General features: G+C 58.8%; 6 protein-coding genes across 6 annotated transcripts; 4 read left to right on the plus strand and 2 right to left on the minus strand.

The window, feature by feature from the left end:
- Window positions 1–376: 376 nt before the first annotated feature.
- On the plus strand, window positions 377–1,260 carry UV8b_08074 (uncharacterized protein; the record flags this gene model as incomplete). The annotated part of the gene is made up of 3 exons (XM_043145571.1): window positions 377–811; window positions 899–1,040; window positions 1,103–1,260. 3 exons carry the CDS (start codon window positions 377–379, stop codon window positions 1,258–1,260), a joined length of 735 nt encoding a protein of 244 aa, XP_043001506.1.
- Window positions 1,261–1,679: 419 nt separating this feature from the next.
- Window positions 1,680–2,901, plus strand: UV8b_08075 (uncharacterized protein; the record flags this gene model as incomplete). Its single annotated transcript, XM_043145572.1, has 3 exons — window positions 1,680–1,766; window positions 1,838–2,460; window positions 2,553–2,901. 3 exons carry the CDS (start codon window positions 1,680–1,682, stop codon window positions 2,899–2,901), a joined length of 1,059 nt encoding a protein of 352 aa, XP_043001507.1.
- A 2,373-nt stretch (window positions 2,902–5,274) lies between these two features.
- On the plus strand, window positions 5,275–7,910 carry UV8b_08076 (uncharacterized protein; the record flags this gene model as incomplete). Its single annotated transcript, XM_043145573.1, has 7 exons — window positions 5,275–5,332; window positions 5,413–5,436; window positions 5,612–5,638; window positions 5,786–6,948; window positions 7,025–7,285; window positions 7,363–7,767; window positions 7,848–7,910. 7 exons carry the CDS (start codon window positions 5,275–5,277, stop codon window positions 7,908–7,910), a joined length of 2,001 nt encoding a protein of 666 aa, XP_043001508.1.
- Window positions 7,911–9,408: 1,498 nt separating this feature from the next.
- UV8b_08077 (uncharacterized protein) lies at window positions 9,409–11,907 on the plus strand (the record flags this gene model as incomplete). Its single annotated transcript, XM_043145574.1, has 2 exons — window positions 9,409–9,475; window positions 9,569–11,907. 2 exons carry the CDS (start codon window positions 9,409–9,411, stop codon window positions 11,905–11,907), a joined length of 2,406 nt encoding a protein of 801 aa, XP_043001509.1.
- A 502-nt stretch (window positions 11,908–12,409) lies between these two features.
- Window positions 12,410–12,864, minus strand: UV8b_08078 (uncharacterized protein; the record flags this gene model as incomplete). The annotated part of the gene is made up of 3 exons (XM_043145575.1): window positions 12,410–12,466; window positions 12,529–12,625; window positions 12,740–12,864. The coding sequence occupies 3 exons, from the start codon at window positions 12,862–12,864 to the stop codon at window positions 12,410–12,412; spliced, it is 279 nt and encodes a 92-aa protein (XP_043001510.1).
- Window positions 12,865–13,748: 884 nt separating this feature from the next.
- UV8b_08079 (uncharacterized protein) lies at window positions 13,749–16,853 on the minus strand (the record flags this gene model as incomplete). Its single annotated transcript, XM_043145576.1, has 6 exons — window positions 13,749–13,775; window positions 13,839–14,276; window positions 14,422–15,711; window positions 16,034–16,194; window positions 16,458–16,474; window positions 16,801–16,853. The coding sequence occupies 6 exons, from the start codon at window positions 16,851–16,853 to the stop codon at window positions 13,749–13,751; spliced, it is 1,986 nt and encodes a 661-aa protein (XP_043001511.1).
- Between the last annotated feature and the right edge of the window lie 299 nt (window positions 16,854–17,152).

Consider the following 17,152-nt stretch of genomic DNA (forward strand, 5'->3'; position numbering starts at 1 on the left):
CTGGACGTGTCGAGCAGGGCAGTTAGTTCAGAAACAACTTGCGAAGACCTGCAATCTGGTAGCAACTGCCCGGTCCATTGTCTTTTTATTCCGCGGTTGACGTGGATAATTGGCCCCTAGTGGGTGGACCAGACGCGAAAGATGACGTGCAGTACGTGACTTGCGCGACCTGGACTTAATTGGCACAAGCGTTGCCTTCCCTGTGGAGCATGGCTGTGCCGTGCCGCCTAAGATATCGGGCAACAATTGACTTGTTGCCGCCGTTCATTTCAGACATGGCATCCACGACCACGCCGAGGGAGATTTTTCCGAAAGATATGCCGAGATTCGTCAACAACGTCAACAACAAGCAGTCATTTCACGACCGAATGCAACAATGACGTCTGCCACGTCGTCGTCGCTTCTCAGTGCCTTTAACGGGCTCAAGCTTTGCGCTTCCGCGCCTCGTAGGCAAATGCGAGCCCCGAGTTTGCGGTCGACACAATCCCCCGATGCTCCCCGGCAGCTGCTTCAAGGCGTCCGAACTTTCTCAACCACATCTCCCGTTCTCGGAACATGGCTGGAACCAAGCTTGGACCGCAAAAACAAAATGGCCAAAGGCAGGCCTCGAGTGGCTACAGGAGGCTCGACAAAAGGCACCACCGTCATCTGGGGCGATTACGGGCTCCGCATGACGGATCATCACCGAAGGATTAGCGCAAAGCAACTCAAGATGGCCGAAGACACAATCAAGGTGCGACTTCGCGGCGAAAAGTACCGGCTTTACAAGCGAAAGTGCTGCAATGTGGGCGTGTACGTTAGCGGTAACGAGGTGAGCAAAAATGCCCCTTGGATGGCCTCGACTGACGGGTGGCCTGGATTTGATTCCTTTTTAATTTACCTTTCTGACGTCGCCTAGATGCGTATGGGCAAGGGAAAAGGTTCTTTTGACCACTGGGCGACAAGGATGGCCGTGAGCCAGATTTTGTTTGAGATCAAGGGCCAAATCCACGAGCAGGTTGCGCGGGACGCTTTCCGCCTAGCTGGAAACAAGCTGCCAGGTGAGCTGCGCTTTGTGAGAGACGAGTTAACGCAGCTTTGACTGATGATGGCGAAATCCTAGGCCAGTGGGAATTCGTAAAGAGCGGCGAGGCACCAATGGTCGGAATTACCAAGCTGGATGGGGTTACTTTGGAGGACTTGAAGCGTCCGAGAAGACAGGTTGCCCCAACTCCCATTGCCGAGCCCGTCAGCACGTCTTCTGCTTCTCGTTCGCCTTGATTTCCCGCGTTGTATTGCCATGGCTTTGTGCAGCTATTTGATTCGGACATGTAAAACAGACATGCATGTATAAGTGACGCTTGGAGTCGATGCGAGATAGGCCATTTCTGAGAATCGTTGCCTCTGGGCGGTATTGCAGGATTGAACGTGGTATTATGGAGGGACTCATGACAATCAACCCATTAGAGCACTACAAGCCTGGTAGCTTCATTTTCCACCCGACGAGTTGCATTTTTGACTCACTTGATTCGCCTGGTACAAATGTAAAGGTGCGGTACGTGCAGTACATGCCTTAGGTACCTATAGGCCCCCAGGGCCCCCCACCAGCTAAGCTCAACGCGCGCAACGCGTCTCAACCTCGAAAGAAATCGACGGGCACCTCGACTCCGTAGTCACCCTTTGGCATCCCAACCGTCACAATGGCTCTCATTGTCGACAAGCATCGGCCCCGGTCTCTAGAAGCTCTCTCGTACCATCCCGAGCTCTCACAACGCCTAAAAGCCCTAGTACGCGATAAGCCCAGCCCGCCCACGCCAGGCTTGCCAGAAGCGTCGTCCGTCTAACCATCCGTGGACAGGCCCAAAGCGGCGACTTCCCCCATCTCCTCGTCTACGGCCCCTCGGGCGCCGGCAAGAAAACCAGGATCGTCGCCACGCTCAAGGAGCTCTACGGCCCCGGCGTCGAAAAGATCAAGATCGACTCGCGCGTGTTCCAGACCACCAGCAACCGCAAGCTCGAGTTCAACATTGTCGCCTCGGTGTACCACCTGGAGATTACGCCGTCCGACGTCGGCAACTACGACCGAGTTGTCGTGCAGGACCTGCTCAAGGAGGTGGCGCAGACGCAGCAGGTGGACCAGTCTGCGAAGCAGCGCTTCAAGGTGGTGGTGATCAACGAGGCGGATCAGCTCACGCGCGACGCGCAGGCCGCGCTGCGCCGCACCATGGAGAAGTACTCGCCCAACCTGCGCTTGATCCTGCTCGCCAACTCGACGGCCAACATCATTGCGCCCATCCGGTCGAGAACGTTGCTGGTGCGCGTGGCTGCGCCCACGCACGAGGAGATATGCCGTGTTTTGGCTGCGTCTGCTAAGAAGGAGAATTGGGAGGTGACCAAGGGCCTGCACGAGAGAATAGCGGTGGAGAGTGGGAGGAATCTACGACGAGCGCTTTTGATGTATGAGGCGGTTTATGCGCAAAAGTATGTTTTTTGTCCTCTCGCTTTCTTCCTTTTTCTTCTTCTTTATCTTCTTCCAAGCCATGGCCCAGGCAAAAGATGCTGATTTCGTCTAGTGAAAAGGTGACGGATAGTACGCCAATTCCGCCGGCAGATTGGGAGGCGCTGGTTGGGCAGATTGCCCGGGAAATCATGGATGAGCACACCCCGGCCAGGATATTGCAGGTGCGGTCGAAGCTGTACGACCTGCTGACACATTGCATACCGGCTACGACGATTCTCAAGACGCTGACGTTCAAGCTGCTGGCGCTTATCGACGACGGGTTGAAGGGCGAGGTGATTCAGTGGTCGGCGTTTTACGAGCACCGGATCAAGACTGGGACAAAGGTGATTTTCCACCTGGAGGCGTTTGTTGCCAAGTTTATGCGCGTCTTTGAAATGTACCTCATGAGCATGGAGATGTAAGGCAGGCATACTTGGGGTGATTCATGTGAAAGTACAGGGCGTTTCGGAGAGTCGGGTCTTCGGGTCTTGATTATAGGTTAGGTACGACGGTCTCAAGTCACGCTTCCCCTTGGGCCTTGAAACAGGGCAAACTCGTCGCGCCCTGTTCTCGGCATGGCCGGCACGGCACGTGTGTCTCGGCTTGGGATGATTACGGATGAGGTTGCGGGCAGCCCGTTGTGGCATGTTGACCTGAGAAGCTCACCAAAAGACGAGCAAGACGGCACCAAGCACCATGTCAAGGCCTCGTCTGAGAGACATGGCGTCTGGAGCTAGAAGCTTGTTCATGACAACGCGGACAAGTCAGTCCAGGCGGCTGCATCTTGGGCCCGCTTCGACTTTTCAAGAGACGCGCATGGCATGGCCCTCGGCCCCCCCCCCCCTGCGGTTTGTCGCGCGTCCAAGGTGAGAGTTGTCCGCTGACTGCCCGTTAGGCGGCTGGGCCGTATTGTAATTGGCAAGTCCAGCAAACTTTAAACGGCGCCCTCCATGTTTCAGCTTCTCCGAACGATTACATCCGTCCAAGAGCGCGTGCTGTTCTCGAGACGTGCATGCCGGCCAGGCCGTCGAAACCGGGGGGGGTTGGGGGGCCAGGTGCTCCGTTCCGTGCCTGTGTGACGGAAAACCTGCGCCCAGCCTGGACGTGCATAGGCGGAGCTAGCAGGCGCAGGCGCACGCGCTGTGACGAGGTCCGTGTTGCACTGCAGGTGGAAGCTTTCCAAGACGCACGCCATCAACGGAACGTCAACCAGGATCACCGCGATATTTTTAGTAGGGTCTGGTTGACGGCCGGCTGTCGAGGTGGGAGCACGCACGGCCTGGTGCGGGAGTTGCCCATCTCTCCCGCGGCTTAGGACATAGGAAGCCGCCCGCCCGCCCCGCCCGCCCCTTCCATATTGCAGCGGCTGGGTCGCTGTAACTTGGTGCCACCCTGCTGTCCTGGGATGAGGCTGGGTGGTGGCACCATGACATGACTGGACGTTCAATGGAAACGGCTGGGCGCTGCGGGCTCTGCAGGACAGGACAGCACGTTGAACCGCCGGTGGCAGGGAGACGATGCATCGTACCAGTCAGAAACTCCCGTTCCCCCGGCTGATGCTGCCTGGTCCGGCCCGCAGAGGAGCAGGTACATACATACATGCATATGTACATGCATGCTCATTGCTCAATTGCTAGCAATGCATTGACATGATCAGCCCGCGGCAACGCACCACGATCGCGGCTAGCCGCTCGACATGGGGCACCGCTGGTTCGGGGAAAAGGAATGGATGGGCCAGGGCCGCACGGAGACAATGCTCGTCGGCAGCACGGACCTGCCCAGCCTTGGTGACGAACCCCGTCCACGGTGTGATTTGCCATTTGGCCAGACGCAGCTTGAGCTGGAGCTTCCGGATCCCCGGCCGCGATCGGGAACCAGGTCCCTGCTGCCGACCAGCTGCCGACCAGCTGCCGACCAGCTGCCGATCTGCTCCCGACCAGCTGCTGCTGCTCGCCATGTATTGTGTGCAGATCCAAAGCCCCGCACCGCACATCTAACGCCGCTGGCGCTCGCCCTTTGCGTCTTTCTTGCCCTCTTGAGACATCATCTTCAAGGTTTCATCCGACGCCCCCCCCCGCCTTCCCCCGCTTTCTTTCCCCTTTCCTTTCCGTCCGTGGACTCTCGACCAACCCTCCAGTCTCCAGGGTGTTGTGTGTGTTCAGCGTTTACTGCGTTGCTATTGCAGAACAATATCAATCCCGGCAAAACGTCTCGGGCTGTATTCCAAGTTCGTTCCGTCTCCCCCTTCCCCTCGCTGGCTCTCGCGGCAAAGTCACGTCTGCCTGCCCGCCAATGTTGGACTGCCGTGGTGGAAGCCGGCCGGTCCTAACCCGCTAACCTCGTCGCTGCTCCGTAGGCTGAAGAGTCCAGTCACTTGATGCGTGCGGTACGCGCCCCAGCTCGCCTCGCAGCTTCAATTCCATCGCCTGGATTCGTCCGTCCATCGCACAGGCAAGCGTTGACTTGACCCCGTGGGTCCTGGACGGCATGACGGCAAGGATCAATTCCAGGAATACGCAGACGCAGATTCAGCCCCCAGATCCACGCCAGCATCGCTCCAGCTCCCGCTCCAGCTCCAGCTCCAGTACACATACATATGCCCCCAGCAGCACCTGATACTCCAGAGTACATAAAGCAGAAGCTACCCCACGCTTACTCCCGAATCCCTCCATCGCCGCCTTCCAACCGCTGCCCCACGTCGCAGCAATACCCAGACATCTTCCAACACATTTGACTCTGTCTGCTTTGCCCTTTTTGCTGCCCCGGGCTAACCAGGTGGTCGACATCACATCACAATGGCTGAGGAAGGAAAAGCGCCCAAGGTCGCCGAGGCGCATCTTGTCGACACTTTCCGTACGTGTGCTCAAACCGCCTGCCGTCTGGTCCTCCGTTTCAGACCGGCCCCAGCTGACGTTTGGTTTTTGTGCCGCCAGATCCTCCCGAGAAGATGCTCGCCAGTACGTGTTGCAACTTTGGCTCCCTCCCCGCCCAGCCCAGTGTGCCGCACCCGCTCCTATTCCTCCCAATAACGCATCCAAAAGCGCCAGCGTCTGAGACAATTTTCCCGCAACGGCTTTCCGATTGACAACTCCTTTTGCCCCGCATGCTGACATGAGATTCCTCAATTGAAAGAGCACCCCAGCAAACCCCACCTTGCCAGTGAGTCTTGACGCTATCCAACGGTTCTTTTCTTCTTTCAGCCGCCGGCGCACTTCCGTCCTTCGGATTAGTGCTTCTCTTGGCGTGCTTTCCTGACGCTCAAACACGGACTAACTCATTGACCAACCAACCCCCTCACCCCCACAGGCTTTGAGGAATACCAGGAGCTGTACCAGGAGTCCATCACGAACCCCACCAAGTTCTGGGGTGAGCGAGCACGCGAGCTGCTCTCGTGGTATCGCGACTTCGAGACCGTCACCAGCGGCACCTTGACCGATGGCGACGTCAAGTGGTTTGTGGAGGGCCAGCTCAACGCCTCGTACAACCTCGTTGATCGCCATGCCTTCAAGAACCCGGATCGTGTGGCCATCATCTACGAGGCCGACGAGCCTCAGCATGGCCGAAACGTAACGTACGGCGAGCTGCTGCGCCAGGTTTCCAAAGCGGCTTGGGCTTTGAAGCAGATGGGCGTCCGTAAAGGTGACACCGTCGCCATCTACCTGCCCATGATTCCCGAGGCCGTCGTCGCCATCCTCGCTTGCATCCGTATCGGCGCCGTCCATTCCGTCGTCTTTGCCGGATTCTCCGCCGACTCTTTGCGAGACCGTGTCCTTGATGCTCGCTCGCGCGTCGTCATCACTACCGACGAGGGCAAGCGTGGTGGCAAGCTCATTGGCACCAAGAAAATCGTCGATGACGCTCTCAAGCAGTGCCCCGACGTCAGCAACGTCCTCGTCTTCAAGCGCACCGGCGCTGATGTTCCCATGCAGGCCGGCCGTGATGTGTGGTGGCATGAGGAGCTCGACAAGTGGCCCAGCTACATTGCTCCCGAGGTCATGAACTCGGAAGACCCGCTGTTCCTGCTTTACACCTCTGGCTCCACCGGCAAGCCCAAGGGCGTCATGCACACCACCGCCGGCTACTTGCTCGGCGCTGCCCTGACCGGCAAGTACGTCTTCGACATTCACGACGGGGACCGCTACTTTTGCGGGGGCGACGTCGGCTGGATCACCGGCCACACCTACGTCGTGTATGCCCCCCTGCTGCTGGGCGTCTCCACCGTCGTATTCGAGGGCACACCGGCTTATCCCAACTTCTCGCGATACTGGGACATTATCGAGAAGCACAACGTCACCCAGTTCTACGTGGCCCCCACTGCGCTCAGACTGCTCAAGCGCGCTGGTGATGAGCACGTCAAGGGCAACATGAAGCATCTGCGTGTACTCGGTTCCGTCGGTGAGCCTATCGCGGCTGAAGTCTGGAAGTGGTATTACGAAGTAGTCGGCAAGGAAGAGGCACACGTTGTCGACGTAAGTAGATGTTTTCGTTGCTGTTTGCGCGCCGAATCAAAGGGGGGGAGCAAATGCTAAAACCTCAGCTCGTTAGACGTACTGGCAAACCGAGACGGGCTCCAACGTTGTTACTCCTCTGGCTGGAGTCACGCCTACCAAGCCGGGTAGTGCTTCGTTCCCCTTCTTCGGCATTGAGCCCGTCATCATCGATCCTGTTTCCGGGGAAGAGATTCACGGCAATGACGTCGAGGGCGTCCTTGCGTTCAAGCAGCCTTGGCCCAGCATGACCCGAACCGTGTACGGCGCTCACAAGCGATACATGGACACGTATTTCAATGTCTACAAGGGCTACTACGTAAGTTGCTCGAGGCGTGCAGCCTATTGACCTGTGCCTGTGCCGGAGCGGTGCAGTGACTGACGTGCCTTTCGCAGTTCACCGGCGACGGTGCTGGTCGTGACCACGAGGGTTTCTACTGGATTCGTGGCCGTGTCGACGACGTCGTCAACGTGTCGGGTCATCGGCTGTCTACTGCCGAGATTGAGGCAGCGCTGATTGAGCACCACGCCGTGGCCGAAGCAGCCGTGGTCGGTGTCGCCGACGAGCTGACCGGCCAAGCCGTCAATGCCTTTGTCGCTGTCAAGGACGGAAACGAGATCAACGATGCCCTGCGTAAAGAGTTCATCATGCAGGTCCGCAAGAGCATCGGCCCGTTTGCCGCGCCCAAGGCCATCCACGTCGTGCCAGATCTGCCCAAGACCCGAAGCGGCAAGATTATGCGCAGGATTTTGAGGAAGATTCTTGCTGGGGAGGAAGACCAACTTGGCGATATCACTACTGTGAGTTTTTTTTTTTTTTTTTTTTCCTGTCAAGACGCAAAAGTCCTTGACTCGACGTGCGACTAATTGTGCGTGAACAGCTTTCGGACCCTACCATTGTTGACAAGATCATCATGGTCGTTCACGATGAAAAGGCCAAGTGAAATGTAAGATGAATGCGGGCGGCAAAGTACATGAACGAAGGAAGAAGAAGAGCACAAGAAGAGGGGGTAGAAAAACAGGCACAAGGCGTGCGTCAACTGGCGAACCGAGTTCGAGGGGATGGGAAACACATGGCTGACGGGGGGCAATGAATGAATGAATGGCCTTTGTTTCAGAGTGTTACGTCTGGGTGGAGTATAATGTGCGACGAAAGCGTGACGGGGCTTGGGACAATGCCATTTACCGTGGGTAAGAGACGGGCTGGTGATTATTGCTCCCTAGATGCATGTTGGAAAAACAACATTATCCTACGGTTGGCAGGGGAGTCGACTGCAGCCAGCTGACGAGTTCTAAAAAGGGATCCGTCACCACAGGGCTGCTCTTTTCTCCGAGGTTCCGCTGGTGGGCGGCCATTGGGGTAACTGATTGCTGATTGGCTCCCTGCTGCTGACAAATGTTGGCTTGCCGCCGATCGAGCGGGGGACCTGGGGACCTGGGGACCTGGGCGCCTTGGAGGAAAAGTTGTGCCAAGGTTAGAATTTACATTGGCAGAGACGCAGGGCGATTTGGATTTGGCAGTCGGTGCGGAGCCAGTCCGTATTGACGCAACGCAACCAAGCGCAGCGGCGGGGGGAACGCTTCGACAAGAGGCCAGCGCGGAGTTGGCAGGGACCGGACCAGACGACTGAAGACGACTGACTGGGTCACTCACCATGTCCAAATGTCAGCCGTGCCGCTTCGACAAGGCCAAAGGCCCTGGTTGCCGCGTGACCCAGCCAGCCAAGCAGCATCAGCGCAGCCAAGCCAAGCCAGGTCAAGCCACGCCAAGCCACGCCGAGCCACGCCACGCCACGCCACGCCAAGCTGGAGTTTGAGAGAGCCGCCACTTGCTCTTGGTGAGACGCGCGGCTCGCGTTGACGGCTGTTTGACATGAGTGGTGCGCCAGCTGACAATGACACTGCCACCTGCCAAGGCCACTGCCACTGCCACTGCCACTGCCCACTGCCACTGCCACTGCCATTGCCACCTGCCATGGCCTCCCGCGCACTCGACTCGGCGCGCGCCGCCGTCACCGCCTCACCCCTATTCCTCACTCGGCAGCCCGATTTACATTGCTTAGCCTCTCGCCCGCGTCACGCACGCTCTCCAAGCTCGGAACCTCGAGACATCCTTCGCTTCCTTCGCTTCCTTTTTCTTTCCTTTCCGCTTGAACAATTGGCGCTCATACCAAGGGGATCGCTCGCTCGCTCGCTCCGATCCCAGATTCTCTCGCCAACTGCATGGTTTAACCGTCCAAGATTCCCATCATCGATCGACCCGCTAGACTAGGGCTGTAACGCGCCGACCGACGATATTCCCCCAAGACTGGATTACCTCACCACTTCGACACTCCGTAACCATTTATGAGTTGGCGCTTCATTGCATCTTTCGCGCAAGCCGCCCCCCCCCCCCCCCCTGCCATCGAGGGGCTCTTGTCCCCCTCCCCAGCGAGGTGAACCATGGCCGTGTTACGATCCTTCGCCGTCGCCTTGGCCAGTGTTGCGCTGCTGGCTCCAACCACACCGGGTGAGAAAAAGACTCGGCACATTAAATATAGCCAGGCTGTGGAAATTTTCCCTCGCTAATTGCTTGCCCACTTACCAAATTTCGCGGCAACAGCACACTCGATAAAGCGTAATCCTGTCCGTTACATCACGACAGTCGAAGAAGCCGTCATCCACACACCCTCTCACCGTGCCCACGCTTTCTCCTCATTTGACCTCACATTTACCTTGCACAATGGCCAGCAAAGGATCCGGCTCGCCCTGGAACCAAATCACGACGTGCTTCACCAAGATTTTGCCATCACCCATCTGAACGAGAATGGTTCCGTGCGAGAGGTGAACAGGGTCCCTCGGTCCGAAGACAGGGTTTACCGTGGGGACGCCTTCATAGAACGTCAAGGGATCGACGGATGGTCCAAGGCTGGCTGGGCTCGCCTTTCCATTCACCGAGACGGCCCGCATCCCCAGTTCGACGGCGCCTTCCGCATCGACGGGGACAACCACCACATCATTCCCCGATCAGAGTACCAGGCCATGAAGGATGACCGGGATCCTGCCGTGCATCCCTCGGCCGCAGCGGACGCCATGATCGTCTGGCGCGACTCGGACGTCGCAGACGACGACGAGCATAATGCAGAGCTGAAGCGAGACACCGCAGGGACCTCGCGTTGCTCCGCAGACTCGCTCGAGTTCAACGGCAACCTGGGACTGCAAGCAGAAGACGACGGCAGGTCGTCGGGCTATCGGTCCTTGTTTGGGCGCCAAATCGACGATGGCGGCGGTGGCGGAACCGGCCTCAACTTGCTGGACTCGATCGGGTCGACAACTGGCTGTCCGACGACGAAAAAGATTGCCCTGGTCGGCGTCGCCACGGACTGCAACTACTTCTCGGCCTTCAACAGCACCGACGCTGTCAAGAAGCAAATCATCAGCATCGTCAACAAGGCGTCGGAAATCTACGAGCGCACCTTTAAAATCTCGCTGGCCATCAAGAACCTCACCGTCATCGACCGAGGCTGCACCGGGACTGCGCCTGCCAGCACGCCATGGAACGTCAAGTGCAGCGACAACGTGACGATTAACGACCGGCTCAACAGCTTTTCCAAGTGGCGCGGCGAGTCGCGGGACGAAAACGCCTACTGGACCCTGTTCACGACGTGCGCGTCGCAGACCGCCGTCGGCCTCGCGTGGCGAGGCATGCTCTGCCGATCCGCCTCGGGCCCGTCAGGGGACAGGGACAGCAGCGGCACCAACGACACGGTCGCGGCCACCAACATCGTGGTCAGGGCCGACACGGAGTGGCAGATTTTCGCCCACGAGTCCGGGCACACGTTTGGGGCCGTCCACGACTGCGTGCCGGAGACGTGCCCGGCCGCCGCATCGTCCCAGGCCTGCTGCCCCCTGAGCAAGAGCCACTGCGACGCGGGCGGCAAGTACCTGATGAACCCCTCGACGAGCAAGGGCGTGACCGACTTCTCCCCCTGCAGCATGGGCAACATCTGCGCGGGGCTCCGGTCCAACATGGTCAAGGGCAACTGCCTGACGGACAACAAGAACGTCGAGACGAGCGCGGACATTGGGAGCCGGTGCGGCAACGGCATCGTGGAGGCGGGCGAGGACTGCGACTGCGGCGGCGAGGCGGGCTGCGGCGGCAACAGGTGCTGCGACGCCAAGACGTGCAAGTTCGCGGCCAACGCGCAGTGCGACCCGGGCAACGAGGACTGCTGCACGGAGCAGTGCCGCTTCGCCCCGAGCGGCGCCGTGTGCCGGCCCAGCATGGGGGAGTGCGACGTGGCCGAGACGTGCCCGGGCGACAGGGCGGCGTGCCCCGAGGACAAGCACAAGAGCGACGGCGAAGCCTGCGGCGGCGGCGGCGGCGACGGCGACGGGCGGAAGTGCGCGTCCGGCCAGTGCACGTCGCGCGACCTGCAGTGCCAGCACATGGCGAGCAGCCTGACGGGCCGCAACAACACGCAGGCCTGCCCGGACGCCAGCGACTGCTCGCTGTCGTGCTCGTGGCCCGGCCTCCCGCCGAACCAGTGCGTCAGGTACAACCAGAACTTTGCCGACGGCACCGGCTGCGGCGCGGGGGGCCGCTGCGCCGCCGGCCAGTGCCAGGGCAGCTCGACCTGGCAGGAGATTGGGCAGTGGATCGCCAACCACAAGGCCATCTTCATCCCCGTCGCCGTCGTGGCGGGCTGCCTGGTGGCGGTGGCCCTTGCCAGCTGCGCCTGCGGCCTCGCCAGACGGTGCGCGCGCCGACGCCGTCGCCGGCGCAGCCCGACCCCCGGCGCCCCGGACATGCTGAGCACCGGCTGGCCGGCCCCGGCGGCCTCGTCGGGGGGTCTGGTCCCGCACCCCGGCCACGGCGGGTATCCGCCGGGGTATCCGCCGGTGTATCCGCCGGGGCCGCCGCCACTGGCGCGCGGCCCGCACAGCGCGAGGTACGCCTGAGGAAGCTGCTGCGACGGGGGGTGGTTTGCTTTCGGTTTGCTTCCGGTTTGCGCATTGGGCTGGCGTTGGGCGTTTGCACTGTGGCTGCTGGTGCGGGTGTACCCGAATAGGGGGTTGTATCCTTTGTTGAGAATGAATTGAGTTTTCACGGAGCTGGGTTTGAAGCTGAAGCTGAAGTTGGAAGTTGGACGCTGCGGACGTAGCCATGCGTGACCTGTGGGTGCTCGTGCGTGGCGCTTGTGTGTGCTTGTGTGTGCGTGTGTGTGCTTGTGCGAGGGTGGGAAGGGGCGGCTGGTCAAGTAGGAGTTGACGCGTCTCGAGATGTTGCGCGTGGTCCGGGTGAACGCGTAGCCAAATGGCCATCCGCTTGCCATTCCTTAATCTAGATTACCAGCACCGGCATCAATCAGAATCATCACCAGCACCACCATCACCACCATCACCACCACCACCATCACCATCACCACCACCATCAAAGTCAACAAACAGCACCACCACACCATCACCCCTCAAACCCGCACAGCATCCTCATAAACCGCACCCGCTGCCCCGGCACGCTCTACCGACCGTCAGCTCGCGCCCGCGCCCGCCGCCCCCCATCGTTGCAGTTGCACAACCTACATCGCCCGCGCTGAGCGCATACATCATCAGCTGCTCCGGGCTGTCCAGCACCGACAGCGCAAAGTCCCGCCGCTCGCGGTCCTGGAAGCTCTCCGTCCTGCGGAAGCCGGACGCGTCAGCCTACGTTGCGCTGGCTCTGGGAGGGGGGGGGGCGGGCAAAAAGGGGGCATTCGGCGACGGACGGACCGGACGGACGGACGGACGGACGGACCTGCTGGTGAGCTTGTACGGGTTCTTGCCCCGGGCTTGGCGGTCGCGCATGGCGGGCGTGAAGGGCTCCGCGGGGGATGCCATGCTCTCTCGGGTGGAATGGAGGTTGATGATGCTGTCTGTCATGCAGTTGTGTCGTGTCGTGTTGGAGACTTCGCACACACTTCGGGCAGCGACGGGTCGAGCCAAACTGACTGTCCGCGACAAGTGGGTCGGTCGGTCCTGTGCAGGGCTTTGCGGTTGGCGGTTGGGTGTTGCTTTGCTTCACGGTTGATTCGGTTGATCCGGTTTATCCCCGCGCCAATGAGCCAGCACGCGCTGGAATCCAAACATATGTAGCTTGCTCTATCCAATCATTGCTGCGTCCCGGCTGCCTGCCTCCCGACTGCCTGCCTCCCGACTGCCTGCCTGCCCCCCTACCGTGATGATACAAGTGAGCCAACCTGCACCAGCCCAACTATATCCATCCCATCGCATCCCTGACGGACGGCAACTGGTCCAAAACACCCCAGTTGCCCCATTTCATGATTTTTTTTGCTTGACAAGGGAAAAAAAAAAAAAAGAAAAAGAAAAGTGGTGCAACACCGATGGGCACCACGTCTGACGGCAGGGTAAGCTGCTCCTATACAAATGAAACCCAGTGCAACCATGTATCCTGTAGCAATTCGAGCGTCAAGACATTTGAATCCGTCGTGAGTAAAACCACCGAAATTTCCAAGGCGGCAGTAAAGCCGATTGCATGTGCCAAACGCCGCGCGTCCAACGTCGGAACTGTAATGTCTCAGGGGGTCGAGGAGGCTCCCAGCTCCTTTCTGTGCACGCTGTCCTGTCCGTCCCTCACATGACCAATACTATATGTATATCGTACAACACCATCATATCTGTCGCAAGTTATAGAAAGAGGGAAAGCAAAGGAAAAATGCGGGATGAAAAAAGAAGAAAAAAAGAAAAAAAAAAGTGGCCCAGGCCCTGCTGGGAGTGAGTCGCATGTCGCCCGCACGGCTGGCTGGCTATCTGGTAAAGTTGATCACGGCAAGCTTGGGGCAGAAAAGTTAGCCAAAACGTCCGTCTGTAAACTTTGTCCCTCTGAGCCAACTTACCCTACTGTTGGAGCCATACGCCAGTTTCTTGCCGCTCACATCCCAGCAAAGGCAGTGCTCGTCCTCTTCCTCCGAGTCCGAGGAACCCTTCGGGCTCAGCCAGCCCGGATGCGGCGGTCGCTTCCAGCTCGCTCTTGGCAGCGAGTGATTGCCAACCTTCCATATCAGTACTTGCCGCGACGTGGCACCCGCAATAAACGCTCCGTCGGGGGTAAAGGCAAGTCGCACAATCGGAGAGTCCATGGTCAGGAAACATTTCGCTTTGGACTCTGGTCTCCGGGCGTTCCAGATCAAAATCGCGCTGTCGTCACCACCAGTCGCAATGAGGCGCTCATCGTCAAGGGCGGGTTGACCGGGCGGTAGAGGGTGCCATGCCATGGTTGTGATGGCTCCTTGATGCGCCGAAATAGACCGTCTTTGACCCGATTCATCCCAGAGCTGCATGGCATTTGATTAGTCGACTCTCTCCCCCTCTCACGCGTTTTTGCGTCTTCTACCGCTGCCCCCACCCCCTTCGACTTCGCCTCCGGCATGGGTCGTGTTGGCTTGGAAAAGCCAGGGTTTTTTAAATTCCAAGACTTACATCGAGAATGCCTTTGTCGCTTGACGTGGCCGCTAGTTTCGACCGCCAATCAAACAGCACCTGTGTGAAACCATCATCCTCCTTGGTTTCGAATTTTCGCACTTGTACGATTGACGACTCCGTGCAGCGAAGACACAATAACAAATCACCGCCAGTCAGCAGAAACTCCACGTCGTTGGTCCACGTGGCGTCCAACTGCGTCGCGGCAATGTCGTGGCCCGGCAAACTATACGTCAAGCCGTTTCCAGTGGCGGACGAGTATACGGTGATGAGGGAGCCGCCCTTTTCCGGCGAAATGGCGAGCAAGGCGGTGTTGCTCGGGTTCCAGTCCAGCTTGATGACGGGTGGTTCCGATACTTCCATTGTCTGCATGTGAACGCCGTCGGCCGACCATACACTGACCGCCGCCACGGACCCCGAGTCGGTAGCCACGGCAATGGCGGTGCCATCAGACGTCCAAGACAAGGCCGTCACAGTCGTGGTCCGGGGTGTTTCGGGGTCAAGTAGTGTGTGGGCTCTGGGAGAGACGTGGTCCTGGCCAGGCTCGAGAGCCGTGGAACGAGAGATGGTCCAAACGCGGGCCAGCGCATCGGTTCCGGCAGCGGCCAAAATCGAAGGGTCGCGCGGGTTCCACTCGCACTGCAGCAGCACCGGCGCATTCTCAGCGCTGGCTGGCGTGGGAGTCGGCGTAGCCACGGACTCGGAGACAGCGCCGTCGTCGTCCATGAGGCGGATAAAGGTGGTGTCGGGTAGCAGCTCCTCAACCTTGTCTACCTGCGTGCCTTGCTCAGGGCCGTCTGTGCGAACGACGGTTGGCGGTGATTGTTCGCCTTCCAACGGTGATGGATAGGCGTGATTGTTACTCGAGTCTGGAAGGCCATCGTGGGGGTGCTCGGACAACGGTTGATGAGCGTAAGCGTCGTCGACATGCATGGGTATTGGCGTGGTGACGGAAGTCGTCGGAGCCTCGGGTACAGCGGGTGGAGCAGGTGCGGAACCGGGTGCGGATGCGATTGCCCTTGCGCTTGCGTTTGCCGTTGGCAGTGGCGCTGGTGTTGCCGATGCATCGGCGTAGCCATTGCTGAGGCGCGGTCGCTTCGCCGGCGAGCCATTTGGTAGGTGGTGTTGTTGTTGTTGAAGGCGCTTCCGCGAGGCTTCCAAATCACCGGCGCTGCTGATTGCGGTTCCTTGATGCCCCTGATCTAATTCGGCCAGAGATTGCGAGCGTAGCGGTCCAAAGATGCCGACCTGCAGCGCCTCTACTTCTGCGCTGGCCGCATCACGAGGCAACTGGGGGACGAGATTTGCGAGTTAGACCAGACTCTCACGTGTAGGAAATGTCGAGTGTCTTTGCGTGCAGGAGAAACCCAAGGCATCTAAAATATAGACGGGAAAAAACAAGACGAGCCGAGCCGAGCCAGCAGCGTGGACAGTTTGACATGTGCGCAGACGAGCCAGACTTGGTCAAGAGAAAAAGGAAAGGCAATACAAGCGAATCAGACTAGCGGTTTTCTCTTTGGGGAGTAAAAGAGAGAGAGAGAGAGAGAAAGGGGAAGGAAGAAAAAGCAGGAGCAGGCAGCAAGAGATGATGAAAAAAAAAGAATGGACCTACCTGCTTGAGGGCAAAATCGCGTTCCAAAGCATAGTATAATAGTCCTCTGTTGACAATGGAAACCAGTGCGTGGCCCTTGACATGAGGTGCAAAGGCAAAATCTCGGTGTGGCTCATTCACGTGCCACTCTTTCTGGAACTTGGCGGCTGTTTCGCGATAATCTGCAAGGTGAAGAAAAAGGGGGGGGGAGGGGGGAGGAGTAAGCAAATCAATACTAAGCCTGGATTCGATGGGCATGAACATGCCGGAGAGTGCGCATGGCCCTGGCGGTGCAGGCAACAAATCAAGGACGAAGAAAAAAATTGCAGGAAAAGGCAAGCAAAGCAGGCGCAGGCCAGGAGGGGAGAAAAAGGCAAAAAGGGGAAAAAAGGAACGAGAAAAGAAGGAAAAGGAAAATGTAGATATTGGAATTTGGTGTACGTACTCCCTTCCAAAAGATACCTGCAGTTGTGCACGACGGGTTAGCCAGATGTCAATGACCAGCAAACAAAAGACTGGGGAAAGGAAAGGGGAAAGCGCCGGGGATGACGGAGTCTCGAGGGTGCGAGCCAAGACATGGAATGGAGCACAAAGGCACACAGGACAGCGGACGACGGACGAAGGACGGCAATGCAAGGGAAAAAGTAAATAATGCAAGCAGTCGAGGCAAATGTCCACGCTGAAAGGGCCGACACACCAGCGTCGCGGCGAGAGAGATGCATGTTTTGCAAAGGGGCCGGGCCCGGGTGCTCTCCAGGCCTTGTTGACGTGGGTGTGGGCAGACGAACCTCCAGATCAGAAAGTTGACCCTATCCGAGTCGAGGAATTCCTTGACCACCATGAGCGAGGGAGGCGCGCCGCCGCGAATGGCGGGAAGAACGGGCTGGCGGGTTTGGCGATGCCGTGAGGGAGCGGGTTGCGAGGCACGGCCGTTGGTGGTCTCTGGGGGGGAAAGGGGGGTTGAGGTCGTCGACGAGGAGGAGAAAGGCACCAGGGCCGCGGGCAGGACGGTGGGGGGGCTGAAGGCGAATCGAAAGGCTGTCGTGCTGAACTGGGCGAGCGAGGCAAAAGTGAGAATCAAGGTGAGGGAGCGAGTGAGTGAAGATTCAAGAGCGAGATGAAAATCCACAATTCTCGCAG

The sequence above is a fragment of the Ustilaginoidea virens genome, chromosome 7, assembly GCF_000687475.1.
Source record: "Ustilaginoidea virens chromosome 7, complete sequence".
Classification (NCBI taxonomy): domain Eukaryota; kingdom Fungi; phylum Ascomycota; class Sordariomycetes; order Hypocreales; family Clavicipitaceae; genus Ustilaginoidea; species Ustilaginoidea virens.